Source organism: Pseudorca crassidens, chromosome 5 (genome assembly GCF_039906515.1).
Source record: "Pseudorca crassidens isolate mPseCra1 chromosome 5, mPseCra1.hap1, whole genome shotgun sequence".
NCBI lineage: Eukaryota > Metazoa > Chordata > Mammalia > Artiodactyla > Delphinidae > Pseudorca > Pseudorca crassidens.
In genome coordinates this window covers 79,212,662-79,233,438 of record NC_090300.1, presented here as the reverse complement: position 1 = coordinate 79,233,438, position 20,777 = coordinate 79,212,662, and the positions used below count along the sequence as shown (strand labels likewise).

The following is a 20,777-nucleotide window of genomic DNA, read 5'->3' as shown; positions in this document are numbered from 1 at the left end:
CCACTGTAGAGATCCCAACACGAAGTGATGAAGACCTGGACCAAGGAACTGACGGTGGGAACGAGGCAGAGAGCAACCCAAGAGATATTGCCCAAAAGGCAACAGAATTTGGGAAGAAAACAGATGTAAGGAAAGAGAAGGGCAAAGGTGGCCTCATAGTAACTGATTTGAGACAGCAAGATAACAGGATAACATGACCTTAGCGAAGATGGGATGCCAGGTAGATTACTTGAATTTCATGTAACTCCAAGGCATCCGTGTGGAGATGTACACAAAAGGCTAGCTGAAGGGCACAAGTTGGGTTGTAGAGGTAAGGAGGGAAACTATAAGGACAGAAAGTGGGATGTCCAGGTACAAATGATCTACTTCAGGCATTTATCAGGGGAAGAAAGAAAAATGGGATGGCACCCGGAAGATCAGGCACAAGGTGTGTGTTTGCCAGGACTGACCTGCGTGTGGGCGGAGACAGGAGGAAGAAAGAGGAATCAGGTAGCCGAGCAGCTAGGTCCAGGAGGTGCATCCAACACAGGAGGAGAGCTTATCTTCAGGAAGGAGAGGCATTCCTTAGCGGAGATAGAGATGGAGATGGTGAGGAAACTCACTCCCAGGGGCCTGGATCCAGATCAAACCCTCTAAAGCAGGTGCCAGGAAACTTTTTCCATAAGGGGCCAGACAGTCAATATTTTAGGCTTTGCTACTCAACTCTGCCATAGACTGTCTAAGGCAGCCACAGACAATGCGTGAATGAATGGGCCTGGCTGTGTGCCAATAAGACTTTATTTTCAAAAACAGGCAGTGGTTATAAGGGTTAATTTTATTTTATATGAATTTCACCTCAATTTAAAAAATAGCAGGCTTGGGCTTCCCTGGTGGCGCAGCGGTTGAGAGTCCGCCTGCCGATGCAGGGGACACAGGTTCGTGCCCCAGTCCGGGAAGATCCCACATCTCGCGGAGCGGCTGGGCCTGTGAGCCATGGTCGCTGAGCCTGCGCGTCCGGAGCCTGTGCTCCGCAACGGGAGAGGCCATGGCAGTGAGAGACCCGTGTACCACAAAAAAAAAAAAAAAAAAAAAAAAAGCAGGCTCTGGGCTTGATTTGGCCCACGGGTCTAGCGTTTGCCAACACCTGCTCTAGAGGTGAAGGAGGAGCCATTGGAGACTTAGGGTTTGGGCTGGCGTCCACAGGACCGTGAACAGTGAATGATGTGAGTTCAAATCCAGTATTACCACTTACTAGCTAATAACTTAACTTTCCTGAGCCTCAGTTTCTTCATCTGTAAAATGGAGGAAATAACAGTCCTACCTCACTAAGTTGTTCTGAGGATCAAATGAAACAATGAATATGGGTATCTAGCATAACACCTGGCTCAGTGAAGATATTTTATTTATAAAGATTGACCATGAATTGCAGGATGCCAGCTGCAGGTGGGACTGGAAGGAAGGAAGGAAGGAGTTGGGGGCTGGGCTGAGAGGTAAGGAGAGGGGCTTTACCACCTGGTGGCAGAGAGAACAAAATTTGTATGGCCAGGGCTACAAACAGACCCACAGCTGCAAACACACACACCTGTGCACACACAGGCACACCAAGGGCATGTAGCCCAACTCCACTGTTCTTAGTGGAACGAGGTCCTGCAGTGCTTTGTCTCTGGCTAAGTGTGTGGCCCACGGACGTGCCGCCCGCAGTTTGGTTTATCAGGCCCCAGCATGGACCAGCACACCTCGCTAGCACATAGCATACGGAGCTCTGGTCTGGGACCACTGCTGCCCATCACAGAGCCTGGAGCTCATGGAGACAAGCGGCTTCAGACTCAGGTCAGCTCAAAGCCTTTCCACCTGTGCTTCTCAAACTTTAGAAAGTCACCTGGGGGAGGGGTTACTTTAAAATGTATGTCCTAGTTGTAAAGCAACTATACTCCCATAAAAATTAATAGTAAACAAAGTATGTCCTAGGCCTCACCCAAGAAATTCTGGTTTAGTAAACTGAGAAGGGCCCAGGAAACTGCATTTTAGCAAGCATCCCAGGTCATTTTTTATACCAGTGAGCTGAGAACCACGCTTTCAGAAATAAGACTTTGTCCTCTCTGAACGCAGCTGCGTGATGAAACAATGGGATCCCCAACTTTGTCCCTAGAACTGCAGCCATAGAACAGGGTCCACCCCTATCTATTATACTTCCTCCTACTGCTCCTGAGGAAAAGAGAAACTCAGGTTGGATGGCTTGGGGTAACATGACTAATTCTAAAACAGACGTGACGATTTTCCAGGGCACTGTATTTACCCAGGAATTTTTTACCATCACCCAGAGAAGAGGTGATGCACTGTCCTCAGTCCATAAGAAAATGTGAATAATTACTCTCCGCAGAGCATTTTGGTTGAACCATCCGAGTGCAGTCTATTCCAAGTCCCATTTCCTTTCCTCCTAGCCAGCCAAGAAGTCCGTGCCCATTTCCTCCTTCTTAATCCTAGAATACTCCTAAAAACTGAGCTGCAGGCTACTGGGGGAGCAACTGCTGTCATCTGTTTTCACAGTTTCTGAATAAAAAAACAAAACAAAACACGTGGCTTTGCACACATAGACATTCAATAAATACTTGCTAAGTGAGTGACTGAATGAATCCGTGATGAGTTGGACGGGTTGACAGGGCACATAAAAAATACTTAAAGCCATGAATTGGGATGACTTATAACTGAAGATACACCTCTACTACTGAAGGTCTTTCAATCTGGTTGGGCGGAAGAAGAACAACACAGATCATTAATAAAAGGTGAGCAGAACCCAAACTACAGAGTCACTCACTACACACACACACACACACACACACACACACACACACACACGTACAGTTGATCTAAATAAATGTTGTTTCTTCAAATCAGCACCTTGAGTGGCCTTATGAAATTATTCCAGTGACACTGTCAGTCCTCAAAACGTGTTGTGTTCGCATCTCATCTGTAGAAATTGCTTCAAGGGTCAGTTTGCTTCATGCTCACACCTCATTTTTGACCCAAAGAGATGATTTAGCTTGGTCAGTCCCCTCATTCCCAGATTTGGTTCCAAAGGATTTTTGATGCTTCCAGAAATCAAATGAACCCTCAAAGGACAAAAACTTGTCATTCATGAGATTATTCAAAGGCTCAGAAGAGAATATTGAAAATGGAATTCCAAAGCATGATTTAAGGAATGGCAGAATCATTGGATCAAATGTGTAAATTCTCACAAAAGTCAGAGCCCTGAAGGGGCAAAACCTACGCAGGGCAGATCAGGAGGCTCACTCAACTGCCCTCAGTGAAGAACCCAATCCAGCTGTCCTCATCCTGAGCACAGTGGCACAGACTGGCCAGAACCACCAAACCTGGCTCCTCATCTCCCTGAGCACAGAGCTGGCCCACGTTTCCCAGCCAGCCTCTTAACGGAAAGTGGAAGGAAGTGATATGAGCCCGTTTAGCCCCTGAAACTGCCACAGCATCCTCCCTTTCTTCTCTCACCTGCCAACGGGGGGGGGGGGGGGGTGAGAATTCAGGGGAAGATTCTGAGGGCCTAGAAGATGTTCAACTACAAAACAGAATGACAGTGGTCCCTGAACGACCGTGTGGGGCAGAGCTCCCCTCCCGCTTCTGACTTGTATCAGACTGGAACAGAAGCCGGAAATAAATGTATGAAGTGTCAAGTCACTGAGATTTGAGGGCTGTTTGTTGCAGCAGCAAGCCCACTCGGACCGATACAGACACACAGAGTTACACAGAGCTGCCCGTCTGCCAAGCAGTTCACTTAAAACTTGACACTGCCGTTGCCAGTGTCTGTCCTTGTGACTTTCAGTTTGGGGTTCATATTTGAGCCTCAGCCTCTTAACACATATGGTCTATGTCACATTGCACAGATCAGCGTTCATCGAGCCCTCTTGCCGGCTGCTGGGGGATGACTGCTAATCCTTTGAAATGCTACTCACCCTCAGGGCTGCCCAAAGTGAATCTGATGTAGACCACATGGCCCATAATTTAAGCCAGTCTTCACATGTGGTAAGTCCAGCTTCTTTTTATAGAGAGGCATCTCTAACAAACACAAACGGTCAGGAAAGTGCACGTGCACACACACACACACGTGTGTGTGTGTTTTCAAAGAAACACGATTTTCCCCTTTTTTCTGGTTTTTTCTTTTTTTTTCTGGAGTAAAACTTGGAAAAAAAGAAACACAATTTAAAAAGGGAGAAAAAAAACAGGCTCTCCATTATTTTAGAGACTCCCATTTAGAGAACCGCTCTGCCTCTTTCAGAAGGAGGCTGTGGCCACCCTCACCTCTAAGAATGGTGGTGAGTAGTCAACCACTATCCTCCGTCCACTCACCTAGCCCAGCAGCCTAGGGAACAGGTAAGGGCACCAGCCTTGGTGCTGCGAGACGGGCTGCACGCCAGGAGCACAGCCAACTGCGGACCCCCCGATGCTGGTGGGCCTTTCTTGCCGTCTGCTTCACCCTTTACTTGAATGTGACCTTCACCTCCAAGAAGAGCACCTTGTCAAGAGTCAGGGGCTTACACCTCTACTTCCTTCCTCAAACTAACAAACTGGCATCCATTTTCCTTTGTGAGTCCCTTCAAAGGAACCCAGGAACACCTCCCAGATGCAGGGATGCTGAGCAGTGTGTGGCGAGTACAGACATCTGCATTTCCCTGTCTGCAGAGAAGTGCAAACAGTATGGACTCACACAGACCATGCAACCGCCACTTCTGATCCTCTCCTCCAGGGCATCCACGTAGACACGGAGGGGATAAGACATAGCAAAAAGCGGGTTATCTGCTCTCGAGTAAGCCTTGGTTCAAAAGAACTGGAGAGTGGGATAGGTTTTCTGATGTTTAAGAAAATTTCCCAAGGCTCTGGCAAGGGAATGAAGAAGGCTGAGAGCAGTGGTATAGGGACGTGGCCAAATGGGTCCGATTAGCCAAGGGAGTGGAGAGGGAGGCAGAGCTGACACGGTGGTCAGCAAGCGGCGACTGCCAGCTCCCCGCGCCCTGACTACGCATGCCGCAGAGTCCCTGCTGATGGCTGGAGAAGAGGTCCCACCTTGTCTGCTGCTGACAAGATATAGCGTGGCCTGCTGAAGCAGGAGAACTCCACCCTGCTCTGAAACCTCCGGCTAGTAGATGCCAAGAACCACTGCAGTTCCCACTGATCTTTTTTCTTTCTGTGTTGCCCACATTAAGTGACATGGAATTAGTAGGGGCGGTGGAAGAACACGTATGACACCGCCTCCACCTTGACTTCCTCCAAAAACATGTGAGTCTCACTTTACTAAGTACTCACAGATTCACTTGGAGGCAGGCAGGAATTGTAATTCCTATTTTACAGAGAAGGAAATGAAGGCACAGAGAGGTTAAGAAGCCTACCCAAGGTCACACAGCTAGTAAATGGTGGTGCCAATCCCCAGATCCTAGGTAACAGTTACTTATATGGCCAAAGGAACTCTGCAGATGTGATTAAATAAAGGCTCTTGACATGCGGAGATTATGCTAGATTATCCAGGTGGGCCCATCTAATCACATGGGTCCTTAAAAGCAGAAGAGGGAGGCAGGAGAGTTAGAGAAGATGTGATGACAGAGGCAGAGGAGGGAGACAACGGGACTGCGGACTGCTGCCTTTGAAGATGGAAGGGGCAACCACCAAGGAATGCAGGCAGCCTCCAGATGCTGGAAAAAGCGAGGAAAGAGATTCTCCCCTAGACCCTGCAGGAAGAACCCAGCTCTGCTGATGCCTTGATTTCAGCCCCGTGAGACCCATTTCGGACTTCTGACCTCCAGAGCTGTAGGAGAGTACTTCCGTGTTGTTTTAAGCTACTAAGTTTGTGGCAATCTGTTACAGCAGCAATAGGAAAGTAGTACATCAGGACTGCCGTGTTCTAATTGTTTTGCTCCTATCTCCACCCCACTCCTCCCACCAACAACCCACACCCACCAGGCACTGGGACGGCTGGTACTCAGCATACAGGGAGTGAGGGGGGCGGGCCTCTGGGAACCTCCAATGACCAGTCCCTGCCCCTGCAAAGTTCAGGGCTGGTTCCTCTTCCCCTCCTCCCACGTGCTCTGACCTCAAGAGGGACGCCCCCCACTGGCCCTCTCTCCCCTCCCCAGTAAGGAGAGCAGGAACGGCAACACAATGTCAGCGAAAGAGCAGATCAAAGCTGGATTGTTTCTGAGCCTGGATCACGCTCACTGAATTCTTACAAGGGTCTTCTGGTAAAGCCCTAGAAAAGGCTGAGGATGGATTTTTATGATCATTCCTCAGGTTTACCTCCTCATTCCCGTAGCACACACAGAGAGGTAGCAAACCCCTTCCAGACCTGACCCTTGCCTGCCTTTCCAGTACTTCCCCTGCCTTGCACTGCCCCACCCGGACACTCTTGAAACTCTCAGTTACTCTTCAGCCCCCAGACACCTTTGATTGCGCTGATCTCTCTATTGAGAATGTCCTGCCCCTCCTCTCTGCCCATGAAGTGCTTGAATGAGGTCAGATATGTCCTCCTCCAGGGAGCCCTCCCTGACTACTGTCAGAATGGCTTAGAGCTCCTCTGTCCACCCACAGACCCTGTGTCTGCCTCTGTCAGTATTCTCACTGCTACTGGGGTTCCTTTAGCTCTCCTCACTTTCCTCCTCCATGGAGACGATGGAGCTACCACCCAAGCTCCCTCCTGCGTTACCAGAGGCAGAGGGAACACCTCTGCCCCCACCACCAGTCTATCAGTCAGTATTAGCTCCTCCCCATGGGAGGGGGGAGGTCAGTCTGATTGGTCAGGTCTGGGGCCACAGTTCGTTGGCAGGTAGAGCCTGGAGCTGAAAGGTGATCACTTTATGATCTCCGCCCACGTGTTATTGGGTGATGAGCCCAGCTGGTCATTCTGTCTCTTGATTCCAGCTCCTCAACCAAGGGACTGAGAGAAGTGGATTCTTAGATTCAAGAGGAAGAAAGTTAGACATGACAAGCTTTGCTTCCACCTTCTGATCTCAGCTGCATTCTCTGCTACCACCCTTACACCCTTGTCCAGGTATCAGTACGTAAACTGACACAGTGTTTCCCATCCTTAAACATACTTCCTCCATCAGAAAACTGGACGGAAGGTAGGACGATGAAATCCTGAACCTCAAACTCCCACACTGACTTATAATCATTTGTGCAGGATGCACCCTATTGTGTAGGTCAGAGGACTTGTTAGCATGGCTCCCAGAGACATCTGAGAAAATGGCCCCTGTTCTGGTTCCTAGTCCTGAGTTCAAGGATGCTCTAGAACTGGGCAGTACTCACCTTGAAAGTTTGAGGGTGGTGACTGAGGAGTTAGTTCATTTCTGTCTGAATGGCCTGCAACCATATTTTTACATTACAAAGCTCTGAGATTGGTGAGGTGTACTCGGCTCAGGTGAGGTGGTCTGAGGCACGTGTACAATTGCCCTAGCCATGGATGGGTGCGTAGACGGGTAGACCGATGGCTGGTCAGAGGGTGGGTGGATGGCTGAGTGAATGGATGGATCAATGGGCGAGTGGGTAGATGGTTAGATGGCCTGGTGGATAGATGGATCATTAGACGGATAAATTCGTAAACAGTGTGGCCTGAAGGGAGACATTCATGGTCCCAGAAGATCTAATGTGACCCTCACTCCTTCCGACGTTTTCCCCTACAACTGTGCACTCCTTGGTTAGACCTTCAGTCTAGGGATCCCTCCCTTTGTCTTTTTAAGAAAATGATGCTAGTCTCACTGCCAAATATCCTGACTGTGCTGGCCCTTTTAGCATTCTTTAGATAACCGAACTCTCTCTGAATGATCCAGTGTCATCTGTCTCACTTCTCTGACAACCTGAACTTACTGCTGACCTCCGGCATACACGGACAGTACACGATACCTCTTATATGCCCCCTCAGATCCTCTCTGCCCCACCTGATTCTGGAGCTGAGGCTGGTGCATCTCAGCCACCACCACAGCAACCAGTTCTGCCAGACTCCAGTCAATTTAACGCACACAAACCCAACAGTGCCTTATGTCCACAGAGTAGCTGCTTGCAGCAGAACTCGCTAGGTACTCACACAAGTTCAAATCACAAGTGTGGGGTGGCGGGGGCGGGGTGCGTGTTAATGCCCCTCAAGGCTAGCCTTTGACTATGGGAAACAGGAACCAGTGGATGAATTCTCATCCCTTCCTCCCTCTGCAAAGGGGTCATGAGACACGGGTATTCCTATCATCTCTCAGAAGGGTCCTCTGAGACCAAGTGTTCCGTTGCACATGATACTAAAGGGTCACTAACCCAATGTCATGCCTCCTCACCTGTTCCACTCTTTTCTCTCACTCCTTCCCTGAAGGTACCCCCCAGTAAAGCAATAGCACATAAACTTCTGCTTTCTGGGAGCCCAGGCTAAGACTCCGTTACTGCTTTACTGATTACTATTACTATTTATACAATATAGTTTTGTTTAAATACAAGATATTTGGACCTAAATAGAGGTTCGAGTGTTTAGCGTCTGCCATTTCGGTACCCCCAACACCGAGTCAAATGCTGGAATTCTCTCTCATACCCATTCTTCTCTTACTCTTTTCCATAAAGTTAATCATATTGGGAAAGTTCTCATCTTGGATACTTGAATCTTCTGCTGTATATGGTTTTCAAACCCAGGACCATCTTTTTCAGAGGGGATACTTTTTTAGCTTGTTATCCAGGATTCAGAAGAGCAAAAAGCTGAATCAGTAAAGCCTTCTGTGGCTGGCTGAAAAATGGCTCCCCCAAATATATCCACCGCCCAATCTCTGTTACCTGGGGATGTTTCCTCATTTGCCAAGGCCTTTGCAGGTGTGATGAAGTTATGACTCTCGAGAGGAGGAGATCATCCTGGATTATCTGGGTGGACCCTAAATGCAATCACATGTATCCTTATAAGAGGGAGGCAGAGGCCCACGTCAGGTGCACACAGGAGAAGGCAGTGTGGTCACACTGAGAGAGATTTGAAGGTGCTGGTCTTAAAGATGGGAGTGATGTGGCCACGAGTCACAGAATGCCAGCAGCCACCGGAAGCTGGAACATGCAAGGATCAGATTCTCCCCTAGAGCCTCTGGAGGGAGCAGAGTCCTGCTAACACCTTGATTTCAGCTCAGTGATACCGATTTTGGACATCTGGTCTCCAGAACTGTGAGAGAATAAATTTCTGTTGATCTAAGCTACTCAGTTTGTGTAATTTGTTACAGCAGCTACAGGAAACTAGTGCGGCTTCTTCTTAAAAAGGGCCTTCAGAGAACACTAACTCAGCCCTTCATGAATATTGTCTTTAATGATTTCCCATATGCCTATAGTTAACTCAGTGTTTGCTTTCTTTACATTGTTTCTAATGATGTTTGGAAGTCTGGTATTTAACCCCAAAGGTGCATGAACAGTAATTATAAACTAGATCTCACTGTGAACAGTAAGCGTAAACTATCAACAGATCTCACTTCCTAAGAGAGAAGGTTGAGACCTAACTGGCCCCTAATCATGACATTCCCACCCCCAACTTACTTTAAGCCCGTTTCATCCAACAGGTCAACGTTTTTCAAAATGGTGTCCAAGGGTCCCCTGTGTTGAGTCACCTGAGGCACTCATTAAAAATGTAAAGTCCATGGGGCTTCCCTGGTGGCACAGTGGTTGAGAGTCTGCCTGCCGATGCAGGGGACACGGGTTCATGCTCCGGTCTGGGAGGATCCCACATGCCGCGGAGCGGCTGGGCCCGTGAGCCATGGCCGCTGAGCCTGCGCGTCCGGAGCCTGTGCTCCGCAACGGGAGAGGCCACAACAGAGAGAGGCCTGCGTACCGCAAAAAAAAAAAAAGTAAAGTCCACGACTCACCCCCAAGCTTCACCTCCAGTACTGAGCTGCAGAAATGTGCACTTTTAACAAGCCTCCCAGGTTTCTTAGCACACTGACTTTGAGAAGCTCTATTACAGAAGAAAGAGGTCAGAACTGATCCAACAGTACCTCTCTCCATGGTTCAGGGGTGAAACCACCAACTCTGGGCCAGGGCTGAACTCATGTAGGCACAGCCAGGGCCCTGGCCCCCAGACTGGATGCCTGTGATGAATGCCACACTGAGCTCAGAGAGGAACCAAAACTGTCCTGTCCCCTCATGTGTTCATACAGCAAAACAGCTGCCAAGGTGTCCAGAGCGTGGGGTACCACGCGTGCTTTTGAGAACGTTGAGTCACCATTAAGTAATTCATGGTAATTTAACTTTTTAATTAAAAAGACCTTCACTAAACAATAATAGCTTACAAATGCATTACCTTTTGATCTTGCAATTCCACTTTTGGGAGTTTATCCTACAGATATTCGTCATGCTTGTACATATGAACACGATTATTCACTGCAGAACTGATTGTAATAGTAAAAGACTGGAAACAATCCAAATGCCATCATTGTGGAACTGATGAAATAAATTATAGCACATTCATATAATGAAAAAGAAGGAGGAAACGGCATATGTATTGATACGGAAATGTCTCCAAGATAGATTGTTACGAGGAAAGGCAAGGTACAGAACGCATGTATGATAGGCTACCTTTTGTGGATGAAAAGGGAGTAATAAAAATCCACATTCCTATCTGCTTGTACATTCGTAACGAAATGTGGGGAGCGTTATCTAAGAAGAGTGCTTATCTCTGGGGTAGGGGGTAGGAACTGAGCAGATGACAAACAAGGATGGGAGCGAGACTTTTCACTATATATACGATTCTACTTTGGGGTTTGGAACCATGTAAGCATATTATTTATTCAAGGAATAAATAATAAAATAAAATTTAAAATAACCATTTATTGTGGCACTCAGAACAAGCAATCTGGTCTGGACACCTGCAAGTCTTGGGGTCCACATGGAGCCCTTCAGACTGGAGGCGTGTCTCAGGGGCCACCGCCATTGCAGTGGGTCCCCTGGTTAGCCGTGGTGCTCCACACCAGAATGCACATTTCCATCATCCAGAATGACAGGGGGAGGACAGGTCTTTGAGTTTCTTACCAAGGAGAACCAGCTTCACAAAGGTTCTGGGATTTGGGTCCACTGTACCCTGGACAGCTACACGAGGGGCAGGTCCCAGGCTGCCTAGTACTGACGACTCAGTACTCTAGTACTGAGGCATCATCAGCTGTTCCCGGCTCACGAGGGAGGAGTGGTGATAGCGATCCCGGGTGGCGAAGTCTGCGTTCTCCTGGGTGAGCTGAGTCATCTCCATGTCAACCCTAGCCAGGGACGGCGCCAAAATTATCTGCTCTTGGTGGGATCGCAGGTTCCTTTGGTGAGAGAAACACGGAGGACGGTCAGAAGGAAAGACCAAACGTTAACCAGTGGCAGTAAGTCTCCTCTGGGATGGAGAAATGATTTGCAAAAATGTCGTGTTTATTAATAAACATGTATTAAACAACATAGCTGTTGAAAGCTATATGTACAATACTTCATGAACCCAAGGTATGAGAAATAAGCATCAAAGAGTGAAATTTACCTTCTTTTAGTAGAAATGTATGAAACTATAAAAATAATCTTCCAAATGCTGTTGTGTTGGGGCTCTGTAGCTTTACTTGGCTTTCTTGTCAAATGAAATAATGGAATGGAGAGGCTGGAAAGCTGAGGTGAGGAGAAAGAGAAACCTTCTCTTTGGTTCACTGGAAAGAAAGTTGAGTGGAATGATTTCCAGAGCCGAGGTTTACAGAGCAAAGCAGCTACATGGTCAAGTGCAAGGGCTTTTGGCACCAAGCTCGCCTAAGGCAAAGAGCGAGTCCCAATACGGATGCCATTGTCACTGAAGGGTCCGCAGAAGAGTTGGAGTTGGAATAAACTGGTAAAGAAACATGTTAGCGATGCGTGAAGAAACTGCTGACAGCAGAAAGGAGTAAGGAAAGACCATCCTGGCAGCCAGGGTATCTATAGAAGACAGAGACAGTCACAGCTCTGCCACGAATCAGGCTGGTGGCCTCAGGCAAACCTCTTCACCTCCTTGTGCCTCTATTTCCTCACCTTCTCAGGCCCCTTCTAGTTCCTTCCGCCTATGCTAGGTCCTGAAATCACACCTTAGGCATAGATTTTTCTCTTAAAACTTTACCCTGAGAGAATCATTGGCTTTATAAGTAGCAGCGCTCAACTGTTTAAATAAGGAATATATTTATTTGATAGTTGTAAAAAACTGGTAGAAACCTTGTTATAAATCTGTGGAACTTAAGCAGAAAGCTTCACTGTCTAGAAAACTGTGCTGTTATAGGAGTTTGGATCACACGACTAAGGCTTTGCAGCTGCTCGAGGAGAACACATCTAAATTAGGTGGGTTGAGGTTTTCTGAGCAATGAATTAACTTCTATAAAGGTGGAATCTTCAAGAAGTAAGGTTAGGAAGTGACAGAAATGCCATACCAGTCAACATGTGTTTTTGCCAGTGAACTTTCTTGTAAATGCTTTTTTTTTTTTTTTTAAGGTAAAACCATCATATTTTTCTGAGTTCAGGGAAATAATACACTTCACCGTCTAGTCTAGAATGGCCTAAGGGTTCTCACCTGGGCAGTTGCTAGGACTTCAGGAAAGAAAGTTTTCTTAAGGTCAGGCTTAATTTCACATAATTCTGGAAACTGTAGGTGTAACAGAGGAAGTAACAGCCAAATTCCTTCGCCCAAAACACCCTACAATATTATTCTTCTTTGGTTTTGAAGAGCATCTGGGGCAACAGGTGCGAAAAATACTCAAAATTACAACAGAGAAAACACAGCTACCAATTTCTACTTTTAAATGGATCACCATTTCTTAGTTCTTTCACCCTCCTGAACAACCATCACAAAATATCGCTCAGTCACCATGATGAGGCCAGCAAATTTGACACAGACTTAGCTGAGGCCTCCACCAACCACTCCACAAGCTCACAGAGCTATGAATAGTGTGGACTAGGTTCTCTTCCAACCAAAGTACTGCCCTTTTCTAAGAATAATCTCCTCCTAATACACTCTTCTTTCCACATTGCACAACAGTGATCTCAGAGGTGAAATTCCAGAAATTCAGAGTCCAAAAAAGAGTAGTGACCTCCCATGGTCCTTTGCAGGCTTTCAAAGCCTACAATACCTAAAAACATTCATGCAGAATCAGATAAGGCCAAATACTCTCAACCACACACCAGCTGTAGCTCCAGAATCTGCAGGCAGCTTTCACACAGAATCTATTTCCACTTAAACTCTACTGGCCCTCAGGCCTAGGAGGCTGGGGAAGATGGAGCAGTGCAGTGATCTCAGATCAGTGCTGTGATCTGAGTCACCCAACCTGGTGCCTCAGCCTGGAAGAGAGGCAGAGAGGTGACACACCCACACCACGGCTCCATACAGGACATTTAGCCCAGCTTCCAAGCAAACAGCAGGGAATTACCCCCCTACACACCACTCTCCCTGCCAGCCCTCTCCCTGTTGGTTTCCTGCTCCTTTCATCATCATTTGATGCTGGATCTAGCATCCAGCCTTCATTCCTTGGGCCAACTTGAACAGATTGGCAGTGCTTATAAAAAGTTGTCTTAAGAAGGATTCTTGGGAGGGAGAAATGGGGAGTTATTGTTTAATGGGTATAGAGTTTCCAGTTTGCAAGATGAAGAGTTCTGGAGGTGCTTGGAGGTGACGGCTGCATAACAGTATGAATGTACTTAATACCATTAAACTGTATACTTTAAAAAATTCTATGGTATGTGTATTTTACCACAATAAAAAAAAATGGGGAAAAAAATTCTGAACTTACATCTGGGATCAATGGGAAAGGGTCCCATAATTCCTCAGCAACGTCTGGGCGTGGAAGGTGGAAATATTGGCAAGGGCAACCCAGACTTCTAGAGTTTCAGAAACAAACCAACAAAATGAAACCAAATAAACACTTAGTTGGGTTCTGCCTGGATTTTCCCAGCCTGTAGCTTTGGCCCCTCACTGATATTGAAAGGGGAGGGAGGTAATTTCCAGAGTCTTGAGGCCTTCAAAGGTGAGGACGCATTGGCACTGGAAGGGTAGAGGAGGAAAAGAGAGATTAGGGCACTCATGAAAGCTTACCTTCCCTGTGAGGCCTTCTCCTGTTTCTCAGGAAAGTCTGTTCTTCCCTTTCCCTGAATATTTGAACACGGAGGTCCCACAGAAATCCTGCAGGATCGCTACTCTGTTTCTGTACTTGGCCTCTGCACTTTCACCAATACAGTCATGTCAACTACCTCTGACTTGAGATGGAAGAATGGGAGTTCTCTGGGCCTTGGTCTTGTGTGTGAGTACTAACGCTAGTGTGTCTTAGACTGTGAACTCACTGAGAGTAACTCTCTTGACTTATATCACTCTGCAACCAGATTCTAAAGAAAGCCTCTGTTCATGATTCCTGAGGATAAGAAGACAAGAAGACATGGGCCAAAGGAAGCTTCTGAGAAGCTAAAGCAGGGAGGCTGGGTGGTGGAGGGCCGTGAGGAGCAGTCTGAGTTTCCTTGAGGTTCTCAATCGTCAGGTATTCACACCACAATTCACCCAAGCCCAGCAAGAAATGAAACACCCTTAGCACATCCCAGGCCCCTAATCCTGGCCCCAGATTGGCACAGACCTGTAGGAGGGGATCAGAAGAGACCTCATCCATCTGAAAAGGCTGAAGTTGGAGGCTAAACCTGCAGGGAAGACATAGACATAAATATTTATGAAGGCTCTATGAATGCATCTAGAATCCCAGGTTTAATGGGATAAATACACATCCCCTGACACACACACAATAGCACAAAAAAATTTTTTTCCTTTTTCAGTCTAACCAAACGACATTCATTGTAATACTCTGACAGCAACCTGCTAAGGACTTCATACTTATATGTAGTTTCCAAAAGTTGATTTCTAAACTCCAACATCCCAAGAAAGAAACTGAATGCATTTATAGAGAAAGAAGCACAGGACTTGCTAACTTCAGTCTTTGGAATTTTTAATTTTTTTAAATTTTGATAATTTTTTTCCTTAGATTCAAACTGATTATGTGTTTAAGTAGACACTATAAAGTCCCCTACTAGACCATACACTCTTTGAGGCCAGGAAGCACATCTTTTCCATCTGGTAACACACACAGCACAACAGCCACAGGATCTGGCCCTTAGGAAGTTTTCTTCAGGTGCTGGGTGACTCAAATAGTACCTGTGCAATAGCATGTGGAAATGTTAGTGCTGAAGTTTGAAGTGAGATTGTTGTTGACAGTGACCAAATATCCTGGCATCAGACGCACTGTCTACAATATGGTTTATCAACTTTGTTTAAAAAGCTTTTTTTTTTAATCCATTTCTCCTTTGGTGTGAGTTTTTTAAAAATCTCACAAAATGAATTATATATAACTTTAGGAAAGCAAATGAAATATAATTTTATAAAGTGCTTTTCCAAATTATATATATTCACTCCACCATATTCATATTATATATATATATATGTGTGAGTGTGTGTGTATATGTATATATATATATATATATATATATATATATATATATATATATATACACGGCTGGTAGAAAATTGGTTAATTAGATCATGTTCAATATATGATCAGGAAGTGAGCATTATTTTAAGAGGCTTATGTTAGAATCTTGACTAATGTCAACAGTATGCAGCTGATAACATGTATTTAGAAAATAAACATAAATATTCTATTAACTGGTCCTACCTATTTATGCTCATTTAGATTCTAAATTATCTAAATTTTAGATGAAGATGGGCCTGAAATTTGATTTCATACTTTCGTGTAAATAAATTTCTGGGAAATATTTAAATTTCTTAGGATCAAACTAACTTCTAAGAAATTCAGAAGCAATCACTGATGTAATCACTATGTTAATTAAAATATATTTTCTCCATTAAATTAGCTGATATAAGGACCCTTAGTATGACTTTTTCTAAAGCATTATTTTTAATGTACATGTGATTCAAGTGTTTGAAGTGCATTTCTTTCAAAAATGTATATCAGACTATTCTAATTTGGAAGCATTTTTTTTTCATTTTGCCTGGATTGTTATGGTCCATCTGATTTAGTTAGGACTTAAAACTACGTAATTACTTTATTTTAAAAATTGGGACATTGTAGAATTTTGATGAAAAGGACTCTTGAATGTATTTTTAAAACAGCTTTATTATTGAGGAATAACTGACACACAATATTGATAATATTTTCTTCGTTTCCTTATTCTTTTTTTTTTTTTCTTTTCTTTTCTTTTTTGTGGTACGCGGGCCTCTCACTGTGTGGCCTCTCCCGCCGCAGAGCACAGGCTCCAGACACGCAGGCTCAGCGGCCATGGCTCACGGGCCCAGCCGCTTCACGGCATGTGGGATATTCCCGGACCGGGGCACGAACCCGTGTCCTCTGCATCAGCAGGCGGACTCTCAACCACTGCGCCACCAGGGAAGCCCCTTCCTTTCTTTTTTTTGATGCTCTGGCACTTGGGGTCTTGATCCTAGAGGTGCTAATTCCTAGAGATAGGAAACAACTCCCCTATGAGCACACCTTTGATATACAAACCAACCAGTCCAGAGCCTGTGCCCCCAACCATCTCCTTTATCAAGCTCTCACACATCAAGCCAATATTCCCCTGCCTTAAATCACTCCAGGGCCAAAAACCAGACAACTAGAGACCACACCTATAACCTAGAGTTCCCTGAAATTATTCAAACTACCTAATCCTAAACTTATTCAGCTATCTACCTGCCTTGTCCATTCTTTCCCACTAAAAGCCTAATAAAGGCTATGGGCCATGCTCTCCCCACTTCCTCTTTTGCCTCCTGACCAACCCTGGTCCTCTCCGCTGTGGCCCTGCATGACCCTCCTGTTCCTAGGGATCTGTGAGTATAAACTTCTTTCTTCATGATAATAATTTCTGTGTCTGTGTGTCTTATCATACCTGATTAAAACAAATCCCAGGTACATTTTTAGAACAAACTACATGCATTTAAAGTGTACAATTTGGTAAGTGTTGACACATGCATATACTGTGAAATCATCACTAAAAGCAAGATAATGAACATATCCATCCCCTCCAAAAGCTCCCTCAAGCGACTTCATAAGACCTCCCTCCCTTGTATCCACACTCCCACCCTCATCCAAAGGCAACCGCTGATAGTGCTGTCATTAGAAATTAGTTTGCATTTTTAATAATAACATATGTATATATGTAAAATATTACATTACGTACTCATTTTTTCTAGTTTCTTTCACTCAGCACAGTTATTTTGAGATTCACGCTATTGCATATATCGATAGTTCATTCTTTTTATTACGAGATAGTATTCCGTTGCATGGCTATACTATACTTACAGAGTAACCTGTTGATGGACATGTGAACTGTTTTCAGTTTTTGACTATTACAAACTAAGCTGCTATAAATATTCATATACACGTTTTTGTATGCCCGTATGCTTTTAATTCTCTTTGGTAAATACCTAGGAGTACAGTGGCTAACTCATATAGCAGATATATATATTTTGTAATACACTGTCAAATGGTTTCACGAAGTGATTGTATTATTTTTACATTTTCCTCAGTTATATATGATAGCTCTAGCTGCTCCACATCCTTGCCAACATTTGGCATGATCAGTATTTTTAATTTTAATCACCCTGATAGGTGTATAATATTATATTGTGGTTTTAATTTTCATTTCTTAATGACTAATCACACTGAATACCTTTTCCCATGCTTATTTGTCAACCATATATGTTCTTTGCTGAAACCTATTTAAAACTTATGCCCATTTAAAATTTTTTGTTGTTTTCTTGTTACTGAGTTTTGAGGGTTTTTATATATTCTAGGTACAAGTCCTTTTCAAACATGTGATTTGCTAATATTTTCTCATAGTCTATGGCTTGCCTTTGCATTCCTTTACCGGTGTGTTTGGAGGAACAGTCCTTAATTTTGATGAAGTCCAATTTATCAATTTTTTTCCTGCTTTTGGTGTTGTATCTAAGAAATCTTTGTCTCACTCACAGTCACAAATTTTTTCCCTATATTTTCTAGGATCCATTTTGAGCTATTTTTACATTGTATGATGTATGAAGTTTGTTTTTTGCTTGTGTATTTCCAATTGTTCCAGCAGCATTTGCTGAAAAGACTATTTTTTTCCTCCACTGAATTGCCTTTGTAATTTCTGGACTCTCTACTCTGTCCACTGATTTTTTTATCTATCTTGATTCCAATACCATGCTGTCTTGATTACTTTAGCTTTACAGTTAGTTTTGAAATCAGGTAGTGTTAAGTCTTGCAACTTTGTTTTTCTTTTACAAAGTTGCTTGGGCTATTCTAGGTCCTTTGAATTTCCATATAAATACTTTAGGATCTGCTTTCCAATTTCTACAAAAAAGGCAGCTGTGATTTTGATTGGGATTATATCTAATCTATAGAAAATTCTGAGGTGAAATGTCATCTTAAGAATATTGAATTGAATCTTCGATTCATGAATATAGTATAAATCTTCATTTATTTAATTTCTTCTTTAATTTCCTCTCAAAATGTTTTGTAGTTTTCCTCTTCTAGTCCATAAATATGGTGAATTACATTGATTGATTAAGAATGTTAAACCAGGGCCTAGAGACTCATACAGAATGAAGTCAGAAAGAGAAAAACAAATATTGTATATTAATGCATATATGTGGAATCTAGAAAAATGGTACAGATGAACCTATTTGCAAAGCAGAAATAGAGACACAGATGTAGAGAACAAATGTATGGACACCAAGTGGGGGAAGGAGAGGTGGGATGAATTGGGAGATTGGGATTGACATATATATACTACTATGTACAAAATAGATAACTACTGAGAACTGATAGATAACTAAAATAGATAACTAATGAGAACCTACTGTATAGCGCAGGGAACTCTACTCAATGCTTTGTGGTGACCTAAATGGGAAGGAAATCCAAAAAAGAGGGGATATATGTATACATATAACTGATTCACTTTGCTGTACAGACACAAACTAATACAACACTGTAAAGCAACTATACACCAATAAAAATTTTTAAAAAAAGAGAGGGAGAATGTTAAACTAACCTTGAATTCCTAGGACAACCCATTTGCTTATGATGTATTATTATGCTTTTTATATTATTTTGTATTCAATTTGTTAAAGTCTTGTTAAGAAGTTTTATATCTATGTTCATGAGGGATATTGGTGTGCAGTCTTCTGAAGCATTTGTATCAAATTGATATTCTCTCTTCCTTAAGTGTTAGATAGGTTTCATTAGTGACACCATCTGGGCCCAAGGTTTTCTTTATGGGAAGGTTTTTTAATGATAAGTTTAATTTCTTTCATAGATGACCTAAACAGCCCTATATGTCTTCTAGAGTGAGCTTTGATATTTGATAGTTTGTATCTTTTGAGGAATTTTTCCAATTCATCTGTCAAATTTATTGCATAAAGCTGTTTAAAACACTTCCTTATTTTCCTTTTTAATGTCTGTAGACTCTCCAGTCATGTCATTTCTCTCACTCCTGGTGTTGAGCATTTGTGTTTCCTCTCCTTTTATTCTGATCAGTCTGGGTAGAGGTTTGTAAATTTTATTGATCTCACATAACCAGCTTTTTGTTTCACTGGCATTCTCTATTTTTCCCTGTTTTATATTTTATTGATTTCTACTTTGATCTTCATGGTTTCCCTGTTTCTTCTTACTTGGGTTTAATTTGCTCTTTTTCTCTAGTTTCTTAAGTGGGAAACTGGGGTTATTATTTTGAGACACTTCTTTCTTTTTTAATATAAGCATTTGACGCAGTAAATTTCCCTCTAAGTAGTGAATTAGCTGCGTCCCACAATTTTGATGTTATATTTTCATTTTCATTCAGTTCAAATACTTTTTTTTTTTTTTTGCGGTATGCGGGCCTTTCACTGTTGTGGCCTGTCCAGTTGCAGAGCACAGTCATCCAGACATGCAGGCTCAGCGGCCATGGCTCACGGGCCCAGCCGCTCCGCGGCATGTGGGATCAGCCCGGACCGGGTCAAGTTCAAATACTTTTTAATTTTACTTATTTCTCCTTTGAACCATGAGTTATTTAGTTTCTTTAGTTTACTTAGTGCTCCTTAGTGCTCTTAGTCATTTAGTGTTATTCAGTGTTCTTTAGTTTCTAAATATTTGGGAATCTTCCAGATATCTTTCTGGTATTTATTTCTAATTTACTTCCCCTTTTGTTCTTGAATTGACTTGAATACCCTTAAACTTTCTGAGACTTTAAAAAATGTCCTAGAATATGGTTTATGCTCGTAAATGTTTCATGTGCACTTAAAAATATATATTCTGCTGTTGTTAGGTAGAGTATTCTATAAATATCAATTTGGCCATGTTTATTGATAACATTATTCAAGTCTTCTAAAGCCCTACTGATTTTTTGCCTACTTGTTTTATCAATTATTGAGAGAGAGGTGTTGAAATCTATGACTGTAATCGAGAATTTTTCTACTTATTATTGCAGATCTATCAGGCTTTGTTTTTTATATTTCAAAGCTCTGTTTTTAAGTGCATAAATGTTAAGATTTATTATGTCCTCTTGATTAATTTTCCCTTTGTCTTTATGAAATGACCCTCTTTATCCCTGGTAATATTCTTTTCTCTGAAATCTACTTTGTCTGATGTTAATATAGTCACTCCAGCTTTGTCTGATTTATCTTACCATGATGTATCTTTTTTCCATCCTTTTACTTTTAACTTATTTGTGTCTTTATATTGAAAGTAGGTTTCTTGTAGATAGCATATAGTTGGATCATGCTTTTTTATTCAATCTGACAATCTCAGTGCTTAGACCTTTTA

The 20,777-nt window shown here is 43.4% G+C and overlaps 1 protein-coding gene across 8 annotated transcripts in view; it reads right to left on the bottom strand.

Moving 5' to 3' along the window:
* Positions 1 to 10,783: 10,783 nt before the first annotated feature.
* Positions 10,784 to 20,777, bottom strand: part of SLC12A8 (solute carrier family 12 member 8) — a 133,253-nt gene continuing 123,259 nt past the window's right edge. For 7 of the 8 annotated variants that reach the window (XM_067738640.1, XM_067738644.1, XM_067738643.1 and 4 more), the window contains 2 exons: positions 14,571 to 14,631; positions 10,784 to 11,276 (listed from right to left, as the gene is read on the bottom strand). In XM_067738640.1, coding sequence (XP_067594741.1) covers positions 11,111 to 11,276; positions 14,571 to 14,631 — 227 coding nt within the window. In that variant the 3' untranslated portion in view covers positions 10,784 to 11,110. Of the gene's footprint in view, positions 11,277 to 12,526; positions 12,685 to 14,570; positions 14,632 to 20,777 lie in introns of all 8 variants that reach the window. The other variant, XR_010943693.1, reaches the window with a different exon arrangement.